This window comes from Pygoscelis adeliae, unplaced genomic scaffold (genome assembly GCF_000699105.1).
Source record: "Pygoscelis adeliae isolate BGI_AS28 unplaced genomic scaffold, ASM69910v1 Scaffold328, whole genome shotgun sequence".
Classification (NCBI taxonomy): domain Eukaryota; kingdom Metazoa; phylum Chordata; class Aves; order Sphenisciformes; family Spheniscidae; genus Pygoscelis; species Pygoscelis adeliae.
This window is the reverse complement of record NW_008825309.1, coordinates 35008-55957: the sequence shown is the minus strand read 5'-3', so window position 1 is coordinate 55957 and position 20950 is coordinate 35008. Positions and strand designations below refer to the sequence as shown.

General features: G+C 49.5%; 1 protein-coding gene and 1 pseudogene across 1 annotated transcript; one reads left to right on the top strand and one right to left on the bottom strand.

Moving 5' to 3' along the window:
• The first annotated feature begins 1351 nt into the window (after positions 1 to 1351).
• LOC103922155 (soluble scavenger receptor cysteine-rich domain-containing protein SSC5D-like) lies at positions 1352 to 8128 on the top strand. Its single transcript, XM_009330242.1, has 7 exons — positions 1352 to 1382; positions 3326 to 3352; positions 4463 to 4792; positions 5209 to 5538; positions 5951 to 6280; positions 6846 to 7175; positions 8094 to 8128. The coding sequence occupies exons 1-7, from the start codon at positions 1352 to 1354 to the stop codon at positions 8126 to 8128; spliced, it is 1413 nt and encodes a 470-aa protein (XP_009328517.1).
• Positions 8129 to 9208: 1080 nt separating this feature from the next.
• Positions 9209 to 20950, bottom strand: part of LOC103922154 — a 24393-nt pseudogene continuing 12651 nt past the window's right edge.

Here is a 20950-nt window from a genome sequence, read left to right as displayed (position 1 = left end):
TACTCCCCTCCATTTCTGCCAGGGATGTTCTCTCCTTGTCTGTCATCTCCAGAGGGTATCTTCACACTCTTCTTTGGCATGGGGAAGACAAAGGATGTGTTGCAAGTAGTCCCTGGGTTGTACAGTCTAAGCAGAGGAGTACCTCAGAGCTGCACAAACTCTTGTCTGTCCAATGCACACTCCTTGGGATGACAGATATTCCCGTGTGTCTTCAGCGGTAAAGCATATTTTCTGTGTGTTCAGCTGAGCTATTTTGCACCCACCTCTATTCCTAGAGACAATGCTGAGCAATGGTCCTGTGGGCCAACCCTGCCCAGATAGCTAGTGCAAATGCAAAGAGGGGATCAAGGATTTTGCTGAGTGGTGAAGGGTGCGGTGCAATTGTCCTAGCATCACATTGCCTTCCCTTCAGGATATCCGCCTCCTCAGCCAGTCCTGGGGTGTCTTCCCCCTTAGACATCTCCAGTACAGGTGTCTGAGTCCGACACCTGACTACGACCGCCTCCTAAGAGTGCTTGATGATCTCTACTGAGCATACAAGGTATCTAAATGCATTTTCCAGATAGAGAAGTTGGTACGAGGTAGATCCCACCCACAATAGCAGCAGCATCATTTCCCTGCTCAGCTGTGTGACTATCTGGGTGATTCAACCTCGTAGGGGACCTGGGAGCCTGGCTCTGCTGTCCAGGGACAGAGCATCCTGCTGCTTGCACGTCTGGCTTTGTCAAGACTGGGAGGAGGTCTCACACCAACTGAAAAATTACCTGGATTGTGAACACACGCAAACCTTGCAACCAAATTTCACAAAGAATTCCCATCTCTTGGGACAAACATGGGAGAAAAACTGGAAAAAAACTTCCACTTTTGGAAGACACTGCTTTCAGCAGTGGGAAAAGGTTTCTTACATCTTCTCATGCTGCATTAGCAGCATGGGTTCATACCCATTTTCCCAGCTAAGCCTGGGCACTGATGCTGTATTCTTGCAGCTGCCTGAAGCCAGTCCTGGAAGGCAACTTGCAAAACCCTGTCTCCCCCCATCCCTGCCACTGATGGTCCAGAACTGGCTGTCCTCAGAGGACTTGTTTGCTCAGCAGATTCCCGAAACAGCCCAGTTTCACAATCCCGCAGCTTACGTGATGCTCATGGCACAAATCGCTTCCTGGCAGAGGCTTGGCTTTTCGTACTTGCTGAGTACCTGCCACGGGACACAGAGGAAGGTTTTTGGGGTGGAGGGGAGGAGCTGTGGCAAGGGGGACTTCTCAAATAGACAGTCCCTTAGGTGCATGTCCTGCCTCCCCCCTGCCCTGCTCTCCTGTGGAGACAACGAGCGCACAGTATCTTTGCTACCAACATGAGGCTTGTCCTCCTGGCATGTCTCTGGGGTAAGTGAGGTGGGATTTTTTTTTCTCTTTGCTTTTGGCTTGGCATCTCTTTACCAATGGTTCTCCTCTTCCACTATTGCTTCTTCTACAGCCCATAGCACAAAGCAAATGGGACATTGCGAGGAACTGAAATGCAATTGGTGGTATTTGATCCGTATCTGGTAGCTGAGTGTGGACACTCAGATCCCCTCAGATGTCACTAGACAGCCACAGGTGGACAGCTGGATGCTGCCCCACCTTGGCAGCAATACCTAGACACCTTAAGAAGTGTCTCATTTGGGAACTGAATCCCAGCCCTCGTGAGCAAAGACAGCAACACACAAGGTGGGGTTCCCTGCCCCTGTTTCTCTGCTGTGGGTTCCTAGCCTGTGTGGGTTCATAGAATCATAGCATGGTTTGGGTTGAAAGGGACCTTTAAAGGTCATCTAGTCCAACCCTCCCCTGCAATGAACAGGGACATCTTCAACTAGATCAGGTTTCTCGGAGCCCCGTCCAACCTGACCTTGAATGTTTTCAGGGATGGGGCATCTACAACTTCTCTGGGCAACCTGTGCCAGTGTTTCAATATCCTCATCACAAGAAATTTCTTCCTTATATCTTCCTTTGTTCCCGTACATCAGGGATGACACCAGACCTGGTGGCAACGGGCAGAGGCACCGAGTGTGCTCGGTGGCTACAGTACGTGGGTAGGCACTTCAGGCTCCCAAGATGATATGTTATCTGAATGCAACTGGAATTTACAGAGAAGGAGGATTACCATTAGGCATCTCAGCCCATAAACCTTAAGAGTAGCTAAAAAAAAAAAAAGGCAGATGGAAAAAGGTCTTACCTGGGCAATAACGCTAATGCTTGTCCTGGTGTCAGCAGTTCTGCCCTTGCCTGAAGCTGTTGGTCAATGCTTGGGATCTTGCCAGACTGCTGCATTTAGGAGCAGAAATTGTTGTTTGTGTTGAGCTCTTCTTTGCTGTTGACCTTGTACAAAGTGGCCACAAAGTCCCCTTCTCCTGAGTTTCCAGGAAAAACCGATCCTGGCAAGTTTTTCCTCACGCTTTCCCTCCCAGGGTTTGCCTCGACCTCTAGTTAATCCTCAGGGCAATATGAATGGGAATAGCCTCTTTGCACAAGTCTCCAGACGCATTCCACCTTGAAGATGCTTCTTTGCACAACCCCATTAGCAGGCCCATAGCTGTTCCCATGGCATTTCATTGCTGCCATTAATGTCTGCAGGACTGACAGCAGTCCTGGGGTTAATTTTGTCTGGTGTCTGCCTGAAGTTCAGAGATGGCAATGCTTTTTCATGGTCTGACCCTGACCGAAAGGCAAAAATAAAAATGCCATGCTGCTTGCAACTCATCACATTTTCAGCAGTTTCATTCAGCGGTGTACCTCTTGTCTGGCTGTTGATAAGAGCTGGGTGTCACATCCAGAGTCTCTAGGCAGAGACAAGCACCTCCAGCCCCAATTCGACTGTCTGCTCTGGACACCAGCCCTAGGATGAGATTGGTATGCATCAGCCGTGACTCAGCTCTTTCCACTGCCTGTCACAGGAACCTAGATTAATCTAATCTAATCTAATCTAATCTAATCTGTCTGGTCACTGACTTTCAGGTGGCTGAATCCAGAACAAGAGGAATCCCAACTGCTCTGTTATGGTATTTTCATATTATCTGCCCAAACCAATTTTTATGTTTTTTTCCAGTAGACTTTATTTTTTTTTAGGTTTTTCTCTCCTTATCTGATCTCTTTATCAAGAAAGTCCCATGGACATGCACTAGGATAGGCAAAGCCCATTGACAGCTGGGTTTGGGAGACGGAGAGCAATGATGGGCTCTAGCAGAGCTCACAGAGTCTTGTCTCTTGCCCGGTGTTTTGCTGTCCTGAATCTCCGCACTCTGCAGAGCTCATGAGACTCAGACTAACATCCTGTATTTCTTCTATTTCAGCTTCCCTTGCAGGAGTCCTGCTGGCAGGTCAGTATTTGTAGTAGGGAGTGGCGCATGAGTCAGCACACACAGCTATCATAAAATGTCATGCAGCATGATGCTATGTCTGATATGGAGATTTAAATAATGCTGCTCGGGGCCAAGAGACCTTGGTCTGAAACCTGTTTCTGTGGCCAGTGATCTTCTCTCTGTAAACCACATTCTCCTGATTAGCCAATGGAGAAGACCTGACTCTACCTCCTGTATGCTCTGTGAGGTGCAGCTGGTACCCGCTGGAGATCTCTGGGTGAAAGGAGCAGCACTCATCCAAAACATTGGTGAAACAGCTGCTCATTTTAGCAAAGTTAAACATGAAGTCAGGATATCCTCGATGCTGGGGTCTGGTCTCCATGAGATGGAGGAATGCCTGGTGTCTCCTTGGCTCCATGAACCAGTGTGGAGGTGCTTCAGGGTTTCAGACCTTGGCATATTTCAGTCCTTGAATTTCTCCCACTACAGCACCCCAGATCCATGCAAAGGGACAAGGGTATCCAGAAAGATTTCGTTCTTGATATTAGGGTGGCAAACAGTGTTGTGATCAGAGGTTTGGCAGCTGGAGCCAGGTTTTGAGGGGGATTGTGTGTCCCGGTGGGTTCAACAGCAGGAACAGGACTGAGTAGGTCCTTTCCACTCCCGAGGGCTGACTGTCTGTAGGTCCACAACAGCACTCAGCAATCACTGCCAATAGCTGAGCAAACCCAGCCCTTCCCTTGGGGAATGGGTAGAAGTGTGTCAGTTCTCTCCTCCCTGCTTCCAGTCCTTGTAGCAGCATTTGCTGGGACACACTGGCCTTAACTATGGGGAAACTTATCCAGAACCTGAATGCTGGGGTAGGTTTTGGCGGGGCTACACCTCTCCCCTTACAGCTGAAAATGAACCCTGTGATTTGTATCTCAAAACAGACTTACGGTTCCAAAAACACCTGCGGCTTTTGGCCATTCCCAGCTCAAAACCTGGTTCCAACCACCAAAGATTTGGGATGCTAGAATACCCTGGGCTTTTCTTCGTCCTGGTTTGGCAATAAAGACAGCCTCACTGGGGAGGAAGAGCCCTCTTTCTCATCCCCTGCCTTCACCCTTGGGTGTCTGCTCTCTCCAGAAGATGTAGACACAACCAAACAAGAGATCCGCCTGGTGGGTGGCCCCAACCGCTGCTCTGGGAGAGTCGAGGTGCTTCACAAGGACGTCTGGGGGACCGTCTGTGACGACCAGTGGGATTTACGGGAGGCAAAGGTTGTGTGCAGGCAGCTGGGCTGTGGGACGGCGGTATCGGCCCCTCGGGAGTCCAAATATGGGGAAGGGAAAGACCAAATCTGGCTGAGCGACATGAAGTGCAAAGGGACAGAAGCGTCCCTCACCGAATGCGAGGCGAAGCCATGGGGAGACACCACCTGCAACCACGTGGAAGATGCCAGCGTGGAGTGCTCAGGTAACCCCCAGGTGTTTTCTACTTCATGCCACATTGGTCCTTCTGCCTCAAATAAGCCAGGGTGCAATTTCTGACCCATCCAGTTAGGAGATCAGGGATGCAGAATGACTTTGTTCAGCTCCAGCTTCCTACCCCACTTGACCCAGAGAAGTTGCATCACAGCTCCTGGACCTGGAACAACCTGCAGAGCTGGGAGAGGACACAGATAGTCCCCTCCCTCCCCTGACGGCCTCCATGCTGCCATTATTTTCCCTTCAACTTTTCTTCTCAAGCCAGAAGTTAGGAAGGGAGCCTTTGACAGGTGTTTGGGATGAGCAGAGACAGTTTTTGGTGCATCATGGGAGATTCTGCTTTCTCCAGGTGATCAGGGGCACAGAGACTTGTCCCAAAACTTCTCCCTCATTTGTTTTTGGCAGGAACAGAAGTACCTGAGCCAGGGCCAATCCGACTGGTGGGAGGCCCGAACCGATGTGCTGGGAGGGTTGAGGTGCTTCATGAAGAACAGTGGGGCAGCGTGTGCCATGACAACTGGGATCTAAATGATGCCCAAGTTGTGTGCAAGCAACTGGGCTGCGGGGATGCGGTGCTGGCCCCCATTGGAGCCAAGTTTGGACGAGGATTTGACACCATCTGGCTGGATGATGTGAACTGCACAGGGGTGGAAGCTGCTCTCTCTGAATGCCCGGCGAGGCCGTGGGGGGACCACAATTGTTACCATGGGGAAGATGCCAGTGCAGTTTGTTCAGGTAATCCTGCCATTCTTCTGCTTTTGCCAGCCATGTGTTAGGGTGTCCTCACAGTCAATGTGGGCACAACCTTGGACAGGAACAAGGGCTTCCTATGGAGCACTCTGCTACTGAGTTGATGCTAACCTAATAGTCCTGCTGGTGGCCTGGGGTTGTTACATCATGGAAGAGGGCTGCAGTCTGGGAGGTTCTCTCCTCTCTGCTTACTGGGGTGCTCTGTGGCCATTTTTCTTCAGCTCAGGCTTGAGATTAAGACTGCCATTGTGCTTCTTGCTTGGACAGTTGCATGTTATATGTGGAGAAAGCTATGGAGGAGAGGCTGCTGTTTGCAGGGCAGGGCAAGGATACTTGGGGAAGGGGGGGGACACACCAATGCACAGCCTGAGCATGCCCTCTCTGAATGTGTCTGCAGACTCGGGGATCACCGTCTCCACTTCAGTCCGCCTGGTGGGTGGCCCCAACCGCTGCTCTGGGAGAGTTGAGGTGCTTCACAAGGATGTCTGGGGGACCATCTGTGACGACCAGTGGGATTTACGGGAGGCAAAGGTTGTGTGCAGGCAGCTGGGCTGTGGGACGGCGGTATCGGCCCCTCGGGAGTCCAAATATGGGGAAGGGAAAGGCCAAATCTGGCTGAGCGATGTGAACTGCACAGGGACAGAAGCGTCCCTCACCGAATGCGAGACGAAGCCATGGGGAGACAACATCTGCAACCACGTGGAAGATGCCAGCGTGGAGTGCTCAGGTAACCTCTCCCTCCGTCCCCCATCTTGCACGTGCTGGGCAGTAGGATGGGCAGATCCCCCCCACACACATGCCCCCTGCCTGAATCAGGGCTGGTCCTGAGTCCCAGTGCAGCTCTGTGGATGTCTGCTGGTGGGAACAAGAGAGGGACACAGCTGATTAACTCATCTTATCGCTGGGTGCAGTGCTTGCCCAATGACCCAGGGGGGACATGTGGATGTAGCTGACCCAGGGGCAGCATTAAATCCTCTCCTACCTGAGACTGCGCTGGTCTCTTGTCCCACCTCTGGGCTGTGGGGTGATTAGCATTAGCAGACTCCTTGAAGCAGACATACAGTAGAGCCTGCAGCCATCCATGAAGATCAGGAAAGCTTCGTTCTGCCCTTTTCCCACAGCCCCTCTCCCTGGCTTTTCTGTCTTCCTTCCTACCCCAGAGAAGCCTAGACCTTGCCATATGTCTGGTGTGCTCAGAGATACCTGAGCCTCTGCTGAGCAGGCAAGCTTTCCACAGGCAGTGGGGTGTGTAGGATGCTCCCTTAACATTTATTTTCTGGGCATTGGTACAGAGGTGGACATTCCTGAGGAGGGACCGGTTCGGCTCGTGGATGGCCCGAACAAGTGTGCTGGGAGAGTTGAGGTGCTCCACGAGAACCGGTGGGGCAGTGTGTGTGATGACCACTGGGACATGAAGGATGCCAAGGTGGTCTGCAAGCAGGTGGGCTGCGGGTCACCGCTGTCAGCTCTTGGAGGTGCCCGCTATGGGCGAGGGCCAGACATGATCTGGCTGGACGATGTCAAATGCAATGGGACGGAAGAAAGCATCTTTGACTGTCAGGCCAGGCCATGGGGTGAACACAACTGCTATCATGGAGAGGATGCTGATGTTGTTTGTGCAGGTAACTACCCATCACCGTGGCATCGGAAGTGGTGTGGGGACAGGGTCAAACACTTCTAGCAGCACCAGCAGGCTGGACTGCAGGGTACAGAAGGGGAATCACAGGGCAGGAAGGCTCCCCCCAGCTCAGGATTATGCTGGTGGAGGCATGGAAATGGATACAGCAGGGAGCTGTAAGGAATACAGAGCATTTGGTTAGGATGGATGTGGTGGGACCAACTGGTGGGAGAGGGGCATCAGCAGAGCAGAAGCAAACACACCAGTGACAGTCTGACTATGGGATGGATCCTGCCCGGGAGATGCTGACAAGGGACTTTTGTACAGGGCAAGGCTCCTAAAGGGCAGAAAGAGGGAAGGCAGGGAAGTTTCTAGGGCAGGAGGTAACGATGAGCATCCATGGGAGGCAAGGGGAGGACAGCTGGAACGGTGTCTGGGGCGAGATGCCTCTGTATTGGTCCATCATCAGTACTCAATAAATGTCTGACTTGGACTCTCTGAAGCTCTTGGGAGCTGGGTTCCTGACTCCTCATGCCCTGTTTCTTGGGAGAGAAGCTTGGACAGGCCCTGCATGGGTGAAGGAAGGAATCCCTGGGGGTCTTTGGCTGGTTTCATTGTGGAGGAGCAGGGCTGTAGTCTTGGATTTCACCTGGGCGCTGCACAGGGTCATGCTGTCAGAACCATGTGCTGCAGTCCTTTGGATCAAGCAGTGCATTGTGCATCAGGGTCAGAGTCTGCTCTTCATGCAGTCCTGTCCCGGCTCTCACAGGGCCCTGTCCAAAGCTCAGGTTTTGGGTTCCCAACAGCCCCAACCCATAGACCTTCTTTGGGAGCAGAGTCCTTGTCACTTCCGGCAGGTAATTCTGGTGTCAGAGAGGTCCTGGGAGCAGATTTTGCTTTACCTTGTTCCCTTTCTTTGCAGTTAACAAGAACCTGGAAGAGCCAGAAGCACCGTAAGTGCCAGACTGGCCCCACTGGACTGTGCTCATCTTGCCGCAGGAAGGTGGGCCAGCAAGATTCAGCTAAGAAGGCGAAGGGCAGGCATGTTGCAGAACCATCAGTGTGCCATAATGCAATCCAGGGCTTGGCAAAACCATTCTCTCTCATCCTTTGAAGGATCTACAAACTTGGTTATAACCGCACTGATGGAAAACCCAGCTCAACACATTATTCCCACTGCAAAGCAAACATCACAAAGTATCAATAAAGTTCCCCTAAAACTGAACATCTGGCTGTCTCCTAAATTGCTTGTGGACTTCTGCTGCCTGAACACATACCTGGCAATGAGCTGTTGGTCCAACATGATGAATATTTATGTGATGAATGAATACGATGAATATTTATGCCAATAGTATGGCAGCATACCATTTCTCAGGTCTGCAGAGAAACATTTGCCTCCACTGACATTCAGACCAGTAACAAGGGTAGCCGTGAGAGCCTTGGGATGTGAACATTGCACAACACAAACTTATCCCTGAAGGTTTGTCTGTCCCTCCTTGGAAGGGACCAAGGGGAACTGCCCCCCATAGGGAACAATTCACCCCTTTTCCTCCTTCACTCTTCCCACAGACTAAAGCTGGCACTTTACAGGTGGATAATTTCCCATTTCAGGGATGTCCAATCAAGACTTAGCCTCCAACACAGATAGTTTTTGTGATTTGTTGCTTTCCAAAAAGCAATGTACTTTGTCCCAACGAAGCAAAGAGCAAAGGTCTTTAGCTCAATATTGACATCGGCTGTCTCCAAGTTAGTTGGCCAACTCAGACTAGTTTTATGGGAAGGACAGATGACTAGATCCTCTTCCCCACCTCCCTCCAGACCAGTTCACCCCATTCATTCCAGGGCAAAGATACCCCTGATTTAGGCACATCAGTTGGGTGCTTGCATTTGAGTGTGATAGATCTGTCTCAGTTGTTTGCTTCTGTACTGCATGCTTTTTGGACTTCAGAAATCACTTTTGTTTGGGTTAAATGAATGTTGTACTCCTGTTGGCTGGCAATATCATCTCTCTTCTCCACTCTGGAACATCTGTGAGGTTTAGATCCCACCTGGAAAGAAATGTATGCAATCCAGACCTGTAAAAGCAGCTTGCTTTAGCCTGACAAGCCACTGAAAGTTACTAGTGTGCATATAATATTTAGTGATATTTAAAAAATGCAAATAGGAAAAATGAGCTGCCACATGGAGAGATGGGAATCATCCCTCAAAACACCAAGCTCCAACTCCACGCCTCCAATGTCATCCTGTGGTACTTGTGTAAAACAAGAAGGTTAGACTGGGAAGCACAAAGAGCCACCAGCCCCAGCATCCAACCTAGAAGCTTAGTATCAACTAATGCCTAATAGAACGGGACATGGATGAAGGTTACCTGAGCATACAATGCCCGCATCTTCTCCGTGATTACAGTCATGGACTCCCCAAGGCCTCACTGCACACTTGGAGAGGGCTGCCTCTCTACCAGAGCATTTCACATCATCCAACCAGATACAACAAAAACCTTGCCCAAAATAAGCTGAACCTGGGGCACACGTGGCTGTCCTGCAGCCCAGCTGCTGGCACACCACTGCAGCATCACTCAAGTCTCAGCTGTCGTCACAGATCATCCTCCACTGCTGGCTATGAAGCACCTCAACTCTCCCGGCACAATGAATTGGGCCATTCACCAGCCAGAGAGGAGGCACTTCTGGAATACCTGCACAAAAAGCAACTGAAAAAGATAAATGCACACAAATACACTGCACCTGAATCCTGCTGACACATTGTAGGGGACAAGTGCCACGCAGGGTGTCCCATGGATGAAAAATGGATGGCTAAAGAGGACATTTTGGGTGTCCATTCAGGGTTACCCCAAAGTCTGTGTGGCACTGCACTGCCTGCAGGCTGGCAGAAATGTGCCAGTTAGGACTGGGAGTGGTATTTCAGTCTCCCAGCCAGTAAGACATGCTAATGCATCCCTTCCAAGCAGGCATGTTTCAGATGGTTTGTTTGAATCGCTGCCGATGCTACAGTGACACAGGACCCTGTGCCTGCTCTGTATAAATAGCAATCTGCTGGGCTGAGCTCTGAAATAAAAATCTAATGTTATCTACAGACGAAACCTGTAAAAGGGAGCAAATCAGGAGCCTCCAATTAGGTGTCTTTTCCCATTTGAGATGCGTTGGGGCATCCTTGCCATCTTCCAGCTGTCATGTCGGAAGGGTGTGGGTCTCATAGCTTCAGGGTTGTATCAGTCAACCCCATGTAGATGTCTGCATACTGTTAGGTGTCTTACATAGCATTAGGTACCTATGTCCAGGAACATGACGCATGCCCAAATAAACTGGGTCATGTATGTGAAGCTTTGTAATGTCCGTCAGTGAACAGACTGGCCAATGCCCATATCGCTTAACTTTCTTTTGGCCTTACACTTTTTACTCCAGTTACTGCAATATTCACCATGTGTTCTGAATAATTTGCTAGGAGAAAGCAGATTATGGTAATGTATATTAATAGACACTTACTCTTCCTTGAAAACTCTCATGGCTGGTAAAACCAGCTGAATTGGACAATAAATCATCTTAAAAAGCATCAGCCAACCATTTCCTGCACTGAAGCAGTGTGCCAAATAAAATTAGTCAAAAGGGGAGGTTAAAATTAGGTTTTTAACAAAGGGTCTGTCCTGTTCATGGCTGAGAACGCAGCACTGGGTGACAGCATTTCAACCAGCTCAGCTGCAAGGTGTGTACTTTGCTATGTTCATGGTAGGGGAGATGACTCCTCCTGAAAGAGCATTGAGTTTTCCTGAAGTTTCCCAAAGCTCTTCATGGAAAGAAGGAGGGACTCCAGGAAAGCTCTGCTAGCTTCTCACTCTGACATCCCAGAAATGTAGAAAAGAATGGCTAAAAGTTGAGAAAACAGGATGCCCAATTTTAAAGAAAATATTGGGATTTTTTAGGATTGCCCTGAAAGACTATTAGACTAGGTTTTCGAGCCTGGATAAAGGTCTGCTGGTCTGATCTCATAGCTGACCTCGCTTTGAGCAGGAGACTGGTGTAGAGACCTCCTGTGGTCCCTTCAACCTGAATTATCCTACGAGCCTCCCAATTGCTTTAACAAAGCAAGAGGTTTCTTCAGGACTGCAGATTGCAAGAGACACTAGAGAGAAAACTGAAAAAGCACTTAGATACAAATGCTGTAAAGACACATTCAGGGGTTTCAGGTTTCTAAAATTCTCTGTGAATCCTGAAATGGGACATTTTATTTCTTCTCATGATAGAATGAAATGGACTTCTCAATCAGCCAGAGACCAAGACTTTCTGACAACACTGCTTAGTTTTACTTGTGATCTTCATGTAAAAGCGTAGAAGGGGTTTATGATTAATAGCACACACGGAGCAGCATGAGCTCAGAGAAGACCTTCCACCAAGGGTAAAAATCTTTCCTCCGTGTTTTCCAACACCATTGAAACTGAGACACAGAGAGGGGTTACCTGAGCACACCGCACCAGCATCCTCTCCATGCTTGCAGTTATGGGACCCCCAAGACTGGGCCCTACACTCAGAGAGGGCAGCTTCATTCCCTGAGCAATTCACATTGTCCAGCCAGATGGGGTCAGGCCCTTGCCCAAAATGAGCTGAACCAGGGGCTGACAGCACTGCCCCACAGCCCAGCTGCCTGCACACAACTCTGGCTTCAGCTGTATCCCAGCCGTCATCACACACGGCTCCCCACTGCTGCTCATGAAACACCTCGACTCTGCCAGCGCAACAATTTGGACCATTCAACGAGCTGGATGGGAGCTGGTTCTGCAACACCTGGACCAAAACACAATTGCAAAGTGTTCAAGGAGCTTTGCATGCCTCAGAGCTCTGTGGAGAGGGCAAAAACCCCTCCTCACAGGGGTCTGGAGGTCAACAGGGCTTGGGCCCATGACGTGTAAAGTGACACTAGGTGCCTGTGGCCTCACAGCTTGATCCCACATCCTCGGCTAGAGCTTTTGCAATAAATCAATCACCTGCAGAGTGATCATAGATGAGCACCCAGGTTACTTCCCTAACAACAGACCACCGAAATGGGGAGGAAGGAATAGAGTTCTGGTGGAAACAGTGCATTTGAGAGTGCTGAGTCCCCACTTGTGAGCTTCTATAATCCTGGCCATCAGGACTGGTCAACAAAGTTGGCAGCACCCTAGTCCCCACGAGAGGTTCAGGGCGACTGGCACACTTCCTACAAATACAGGCTGTCCCTCGTACCCCACATCTCATGACATGCATTAGTGGTACCTGAGCACTCCACACCAGCATCCTCTCTGTGGTTACAGTTGGGGTCTCCCCAAGGTCTGGCCCTGCAGTCGGTGAGGATGGTTTCAGTCCCTGCACAGTTCACACCATCCAGTCAAATTTGGCCAGTTCCTTGTCCAAACCTAGCAGAGCCGGGGGCTGAGACTGCTGTCCCACAGCCCAGCTGCCTGCACAAGACGAGCATCTGTTAAATCCCAGCTGTCATCACAGACCGTCCCTCACCGCCGCTCATGAAACACCTTGAGTCTCCCAGAGCAGTTCCTCGGACTGGAAGGAGCTCAGCAAATCCTGTGTTGAGAAATAATAAAGACCTCAATTCTCTGTTGTGTTTTGGTCTGTGCTGACAGGGTAGAGCACTGTGCTTCTCAATCCTGGATTGCATCTGTCTGGCATAGACAGACATTGCTCGGTTTTTCATATCAGCTCAGCAGTCCCTTGCAGCAATTTCAGTCCCTTAGAGCAGCGGTCTCCTGCTGACCTCTCTTGTTGACTAGTCCCTACTAAAATCAGCCAGCTTTATCTCACCAGAGGATGACAGTTATGCCTGCAGCCTGTCACTGTGGTGGACCAGACTAGGGGGAGTAGCACTGGGCTGGCCAGCTGAGCTGGGAAGGGACGGGGACCTGTGGACTAACATTGGTCCAGGAGCACCGGGTTGCTTTACAGTCTAGGCTGTGTTAAGGAGTCTTCGCATCTGGGATCAGAATTTTGGTAACGCAGAAAGAGTTGATTGAGGACTGCTAATATCAGATGCTGAAGTTTTCTAGCTCTGGTGTTGGTGAACATCAGGTATCTGGTGCTGGGGACTGAGAGACAGGCCAGACAAATCTCACTGGAGGTGCCTATTTCCTTCACAGATGTGAAGTCAACCCACACTGTTAGATTTAACATCTGCATTTTTCACATCTACGGTCTGAGATATATACCTCCTCCTCAGACTATGCAACTGCTGATGGGAACTGCTCAGGACTGGCTGGGCAGACCAGTGGACTGGAAGACCTACAGGCATCCTTGACAGATGTATTTTTGTGAATCTGTGTGAAGGAAGAGGAACAAGAGAAAGAAGAATGGGAACATTTGAGACCCAGAGCTGTCAGCCATGGATGGACTGGGCAGCAGCTGACTTAGTCAGCAAGAATATCCCTCCTACTTCACATGCTCTTCTCTGTTGCACTATAAGAAGTGCAAAATTATTGTGTTGAAGAGTGGCTGAGTTGAGAAAACACCCCAAAATGAGTGTTTCCTCTGTCTGGTGTAGCAAACTGCCTCCAGAAGGAATCCATGAAAAAGAGAGCTCAGAATTGTCTATAGGTTTAGACACAACTTTTTCTTAAGCACTTTTGAAGCACTCTGTGTCACTTTCTTTGGAAGACCTGTGCTGAAGGAACTGGGCCTCAGGATCTGTCTGAAAGGATTGCCCTCAGCTTCCCCCATGACATGTCACGAGTGATGGGTACCTGTACAAACCACGCCGGCATCTTCTCCATGACCACAGTTATGGCTTCCCCAAGAAGTGGCTCTGCAGTGGGAGAGAGCAGCTTCCGTCCCTGTGCATCTGACATCATTAAGCCAAATGGGACCAGATCCTTGCCCAAAGTAAGCCACATGGGTAGCTGACAGCCCAGCTGCCTGCACACCACTTCTGCCTCGATCAAGTCCCAGTCATCATCACACACAGTTCCCCAGCACTGGCCATAAACCACCGCGACTCTCCCAGAGCAGTGGGTCAATCCATCCACTAATCGAAGCAGGGCAGGTTCTGCAAAGCCAGAATCACTCTCATACTGTCTATCGCTATCCACCTCTCAGCCTCACGTTAATGCTGTTTCTACCCACAAGTCAATGAATAAAATGTGGATTTCTCAATATATTAAGACCCTACAAACTTTGCAAAACTCTGTTCGTGGCTACAGAGGAAAGACACTAATTAGCACCTTGTTACAGGAAAGGCAGGTGGAAACCAACTCTTCTTCTTCCAGTGTTGTCCAAGAAATCAGCATATTCATAATAACTGGCCCACCAGCAAATGTCTAATGGTAAACCAGCTGTGACATATGCTGCTTCTTGCTTGACCAGACAGCTGGTGAACTGGGAAGGAGTGGGTGGCTCTGGGAATCACAAAAGGAGACTTGGCAGTGTCACCTTGGGGCTCCAGTTACATGGGAGGACCTGATACTAATACACTGGGTGGAGTGTGACGGTGTGCTCCCCCGCCCAACCCGACCTTTATCTCCCATAACCCTGCTCAAGTGATAACTGCCAGGGGCGGTCGTAATGGATACTGGTTGCAATAGCTGAGCTGCGTCCAGCTCAGTCCGGCTCAAAGTGGATTCGGGAGCCAGATAACACCACAATAGCCAAGGGCTATTGTGAGCAATGCACCCACCAAACCACAGTGGTTGGTATGCAAATGTGAGTCCACCCTCTTACCCCTATAGATAGTGAGCAGCCCAAGAGCCCTTTGAGCTCTCCTGCACGGCAGCGGGCTGCACGGCGGGACCTCCCCTGGAGTAGGGACGCCTCTCAAGGTTACTCCTCGAGGTTGACAGATTCCTTGCCGCAACAGATCCTCAGTAAGTGACTAACAGCATTCTAAACTCTGAAATCTTAGCTAAGTGATATCAAGGATTAATTGTGCATATATAATCCTTTAGACATAAACCATTGACCAAGTCTGGGACTAGGTTTGGATCCAGCCACACCTAGACTCCTCTCTGAGAAGGAGTTTAGAAAGCAGGGGGGTCCTTTCTGAACCTCATGGCTCAACAAGAGGGTCTCCCTGACAGTGTTGTCTGACCCTGTCCTCTATGCAGTAAATAATCAAGTGTACCTTGCCATCGAATCTTGTTAAACCACTATCGCATTTACGATTGAACTGTGTTAACTCACACTTTATATCACTGAAGTGTATTGTTGTTTCTCTCTCATGAGTGAAGTGCAGTCTCACTCCATCCATGACAGTGGGACAATGCAGGCAAAGGGAAGAACCTCAATGCAAGAGATTTTGAGGAACTTCAGAAGGAACTGTGTATACTGGCATGAGTGGGATGGTAGGGCTGCCAAAGCCACTGCTCCCTGCAGTGAGAGAAGATGCTCTACCAAGGCATCTACTGGCCACGTACTACAGTGTGGTGAGCCCTACAAATAATTCTTGCAGCACCACTGTCTTTTACCAGTGGCTCATGTGGTGGTGGATTTTAATTAAGGAGAAGAGGCAAGATCACTTTAGGGCCTGACAGTATGAATCACTTTTTATCTTACAGTTCTCTTGGTTGTTGGGGTCAGTGCTGCTCCAAAGGGAACAGGGCCTCCTACAGAACCTCCAGCATCTCTCCACACCCCACAAAACCCACTTGTGTCATGCAGAGTGGGATTTACCTGAGCACATAACACTAGCATCTTCTCCATGCACAGTCATGCCTTCCCCAAGGTTTTGCACTGCATTTGGAGAGGGCAGCTTCTGTTTCTTTGCAGGTCACATCATCAAGCCAAATGGCATCATGCCCTCCCCCAAAGTAAGCTGAGGAAGGAGCAGATAGAGCAGTCCCGCAGCCCAGCAGCCGGCATACAACTTCAGCATCAGTTATATCCCAGTTGTCATCACAGACAGTTCCCCATTGCTGGCCATGAAGCACCTCCACTCTCCCAGCACAGCGACTCGAACCATTCACTAATTGCAGCTTAACTGTTTTTTTAATTCTGCATTAAAAAAAGAAAAAAAAAAACCCAAAACAGGATCAGGGATTGCACATGGAAAGATTGCCTAGATATCAAAGCCAAGGAAAGATCTCTATTAGCACTGCCCAGGACTTGACAAGGTGAAGGCTGGCGAGTATCAAGTTCTGCATCTTCCTCTGTGGTTTCAGAGCTCAGAATCAGAGAGATAAATATCATAGATTGGGAATCCCTTATGAATCAGGACTGTGCCATTCCCCCTGTGATGTTACTCTAGAGGTGGGGACTGGCTACAGATCGAGACACGCACATGTCTTATCTACCCGTTGGTGTCTCCATGTGAGGTGGGTGTTGAAATTCTGGTTAGTCACGAACATCTGTGGAGCTGCTCAGCTGGCCAAATACTGGCATTTGATTCAATTGCCCAAATAAGCATTCAGCAGCACACGTGATGCCATTGGTATTCCCCCAGACTCCTGCCCTGTAGGGTCTCCCTTAGGGCCTGTATCTCATCTGCCAGGTTGTGTCAAATGCCCCAGGGCATTTCTAATTGCACTTGGCAACTCTGTGTAGGGAATCCCCATTGCTTGCAACAGGAAGACACCCAGCCCAAGTGGTGACACCTGCATTTAGACATATATATGTCTGGGTCTTAACATGGAGCTGAATCCCATTCCAGATCCCACTAGGAGGATGTGCATTTGGAAATTTGGTTTGTTGTTCAGTCCTGGGTGGAGCAGTGTTTGGGAAATACTGACCTGAAAGAGGGCAACGGGCATCCTGTCAACATCCTAATCCCCTTTCTACCTCCTGGGTCCATGGCCCACTTGATGAAGATTTACTCCCCAGCTAACCATGATGTAGAGGGGTAGTACCTGGAGTACTGCCTCCAGCTCTGGAGCCCTCAGCATAAGAAAGACACGGATGTGTTGGAGTGGGTCCAGAAGAGGGCTACGAAAATTATCAGGGGGATGGAACACCTCTCCTGTGAAGAAAGGCTGAGAGAGTTGGAGTTGTTCAGCCTAGAGAAGAGAAGGCTTTGGGGAGACCTTCTTGCAGCCTTTCAGTACTTCAAGGGGGCTTATAAAAAAGATGGCGGCAAACTCTTTAGCAGGGCCTGTTGTGACAGGACAAGGGGGAATGGCTTTAAACTAAAGGGGGGAAGATTTAGACTAGATAGAAGCAAGAAATTTTTTACGCTGAGGGTGGTGAAACACTGGCCCAGGTTGCCCAGAGAGGTGGTGGATGCCCCATCCCTGGAAACTTTCAAGGTCAGGTTGGACGGGGCTTTGAGCAACCTGATCTAGTTGAAGATGTCCCTGCCCATGGCAGGGGGGTTGGACTAGATGACCTTTAAAGCTCCCTTCCAACCCAAACTATTCTGTGATTCTATGACACACCTTCAAGCCTTTCCCACCTAGTTCCTGGAGCTCAGCATTCATTAGCATCACGCCGTGATGTCCAAGTTAGGACTGGCTCACAGACAAGCGACCCACAATTGAATTTCTCATCCCAGTCCCAGTCTGGAGAATAAACACATCCACTGGGAGAGAGTATTGTCACAAAATACGAATGGAAAGAGGCCATGTAAATGCTCAACTTCCCTGGCATATTTCAGCCATGAAATATGTGCATGGAGCATATGTGCAGCCAGGTGGGGATCCTTCAGTCTCCTTGCCCATTAACTTCAAGGTGATGGCATAAGAGGCAAGAATAATGTGGATCAGTGAAAAAACCCCATGATCTCTGTTCTGCCCCAGTAACAGAACAAGCACAAACACCACCAACCCCCCACCCCCACCTTCCCCCATTTAACTGGTAGAACTGAGGTGGATAACATTGTCCTTGGCCTGGTACAGGTCAGTGCCTGAAGGAACCATCCCCATCTTGAGCCCTAAGAGTAGCACTCATGGAGAAATAAAATTTTGCAAACGGGCCTAAAAACCTCCCTCTACACAGCACAGTCTCCTGGCGTCACACGGGGAGGGATGTAAACGTGAGTTACCTGAGCACACAACACCTGCGTCTTCTCCATGATTGCAATTATGTTCTCTCCAGGGTCTAGTCCTGCAGGCAGAAAGGTCAGCTTCTGTTACCGGTACAGTTCATGTCATCCAGCCAGATATGACCAGCTCCTTGACCAAAGTGAGCCGAGCCAGGGGCTGACAGTGCTTCCCCACAGTCCAACTGCCTGCAGACAACCATGGTATCAGACAGATCCCAGCTATCATCACACACTGTTCCCCACTGCTGTTTCCAAAGCACCTCGAGCTGCCCCACACAGCAGCTGGGTCTGCTCACAAGTGTGATCAGAGCTGAATTGGCCACACCTGAATCGCAAAACAAGCCAAGGTGGAAAATAGGCATGAGCCAGGTTTTGGCTGATAATGGAGAATGTAACATCTTGCTCTTGCAGGAATAATGCCATTTTGGGTCTGTCTGGGGAAGGATTGCCGAAATGCTCACCACTTTTTTTCCAGCAGGAACATTATAAGAAAAGCTTGCTGGCTAATTAGTGGTGTAAATTTCTCACACAGACAGTGTTAGAACCTCTAACACATCTCTGCATCTCTATAAGCAGCTGCAAGATCTTAGTCATCTAGGACAGTTCTGATCATGGGATTCCTACTAATATGTCCCTCCCAGACACATGCCAGCTATTCAAAACCTTGGATGAGAACCAATCATTTCCAGCCATGGAAATGTGTCCCAACACACCCTCTGACATGGTGTGTGACAGCTCCACACCACAGAAACCCTAGACTGTACCCTGCACACAGTCAGGAAGATGAGAGGAAAACCTCAGATTATGGTCCTTAGGAAGATGGAGGTCCCAGAGTAAGTGCCTCCGCACAACCTGAGCTGCTGCAGCACCATGGGTCTCGGATCATCCCCCCCCCCGCCCTCATTGTGCAGCTCCCTGCTCCATGCACAAGACCGTGAACGTTTCTCCTGAGGTCTGCCACTCTCCCTGAGTTGTGCAAGTTATCAAAGGAAGCTTTGAGGTCACTTCTCTGGGTACAAATTAGGATATCCACCTCCTTGTCCAAAACGCTTGTCAGAACTTTGCTATCCAGAGCTTGCTCAGCTGGTGCCATGTGGAGCACAGTTTGTTCGCCTAAATGAAGGTTTCTAGTTTGTAGACCTGCACCCTCCAGAGCAGTAGCTGGAGTCCAGGATTGAGAAACTAGGGCAACTCAAATGGCTCTAGACACCTACATTAAGGCAATTGCCTACAGTCCATAGGGTGGGATTCATCTCCCAGCTGCTGACAGTTGCAGTGTTGTCCGTGCTAAACAACTGGACAATGCAGAAAAGAAAGTATTTCCAATCAACATCCATCCATGAGGGAAGAAGACTCGAGGTAGAGAAGGGCCTCTTTATGGGTATAAGGAAAATCCAGGCTACTGTTGGGATTTAAGCCTGGCAGAAGATGCCAAAGATCCCTCCTTATTCAGAAAGGCCTTGTCAGATGCTTAAACTGTCTACATCTTTGATCCTGGGTGCTGCTCCCCATGGCCTTTATACACTTGTATCAGAGGCTTTAAAGCAAGGGTTACCGCCTAAGACTTGCCAGGTCCACTCTTCTGTGCTGTTGGAAAGCACGGATATTTTTCTAACAAACTTTAAATTCCCAGATCATCCTCCTTGATCATTTGCACATCCTAGCCCCTGAAACAGCCTCAACTTGTACCAGGTTTTGTTAAAAACCAACATCACTGTCTCAGGACAATCCTTATCCAATTCTTTTACTACTTTTTGGTTTAAGTTATTGGATTATGCTGATTTGCACGATATAGATGCAGCTACATTAAGCACTGACGCTGTCAGGGAGGCAACAGAGGTCTGCTATGCTTATTCACTCTTAGGTCCTGGCTCCAACACAGACTGTGACTCTAGGGTGGAGGAAAAAAAACAGGTCTACATTCTGGATTACACAGGTCAATCAAAGGAAGCTCTGTCTTTATGCTTGCATTTGTTTGTTCCCAGGGTTTGTCTCTGTATGTTTGCATTGTTAATGCCTCTAAATCTCTAGGTGACCTTCAGAAGCCAAATGATCATCTCTACTACTGTCTTCTCTTGCCTCAGAAATGTCAAGCCCTTTTCCAGTGCCAGGAGTTAAAACCCAAGCTTCCTGGATCTTCAGTCCTTTATTCCAGCCATGAAACCCATTTCCTTGCCAAGGACCCCCACGAGAGGGGCCAATCCCTCATGAATCCCATTTATCAGGCTGTATCTACAACCCTGTTCTCCAGGAGCAAAGGAGAAAACTTACCCCAAAGACATGCCAAGAGGAAGAGCAGTTTCCATCCTGATTCCAGCGAAGGCAGCCAGGCTCCCACTGTGGACATCCCTGGGTGGGAGAAGATTTCCTGGTGGTCCCATGGTAGCAGCAGAGACTAGCTCCTGAAGGCCTGGTTGGCAGGGTAGAGCAGGAAGACAGTCCTTGTAGGAGAGACAAAAAGTCAGTGGCTGGCTGGGGAGGCAGCAAAGAAGACAGTAAAGACCAAGACGGGAGGTAGATGACAAATATTCCTTACCCTGACTCCTCCCCTTAACTGGCCTCTCCCTCTTCACCCTCCAGTGCTGGCCCCCTCCCTCCTGTTCCTTGCATCTCCCTATGCTACTTCCCTCCTCCCATGCTCTTCTGTTCATGAACATATTAAGGGGAATAACCCCTGCTAGAAAGCACTGAATCTTTTCTCCTCTGTTGTTGTTTTGGCAAAAAGCAAACTGTTTCTGGCACTTCTAAAATTGCCATTCTCCTGTCAGGACTACCTCGTGAACAGGCAGTGCCCTAGGAAGACTTCTTGGAGACAGCAGG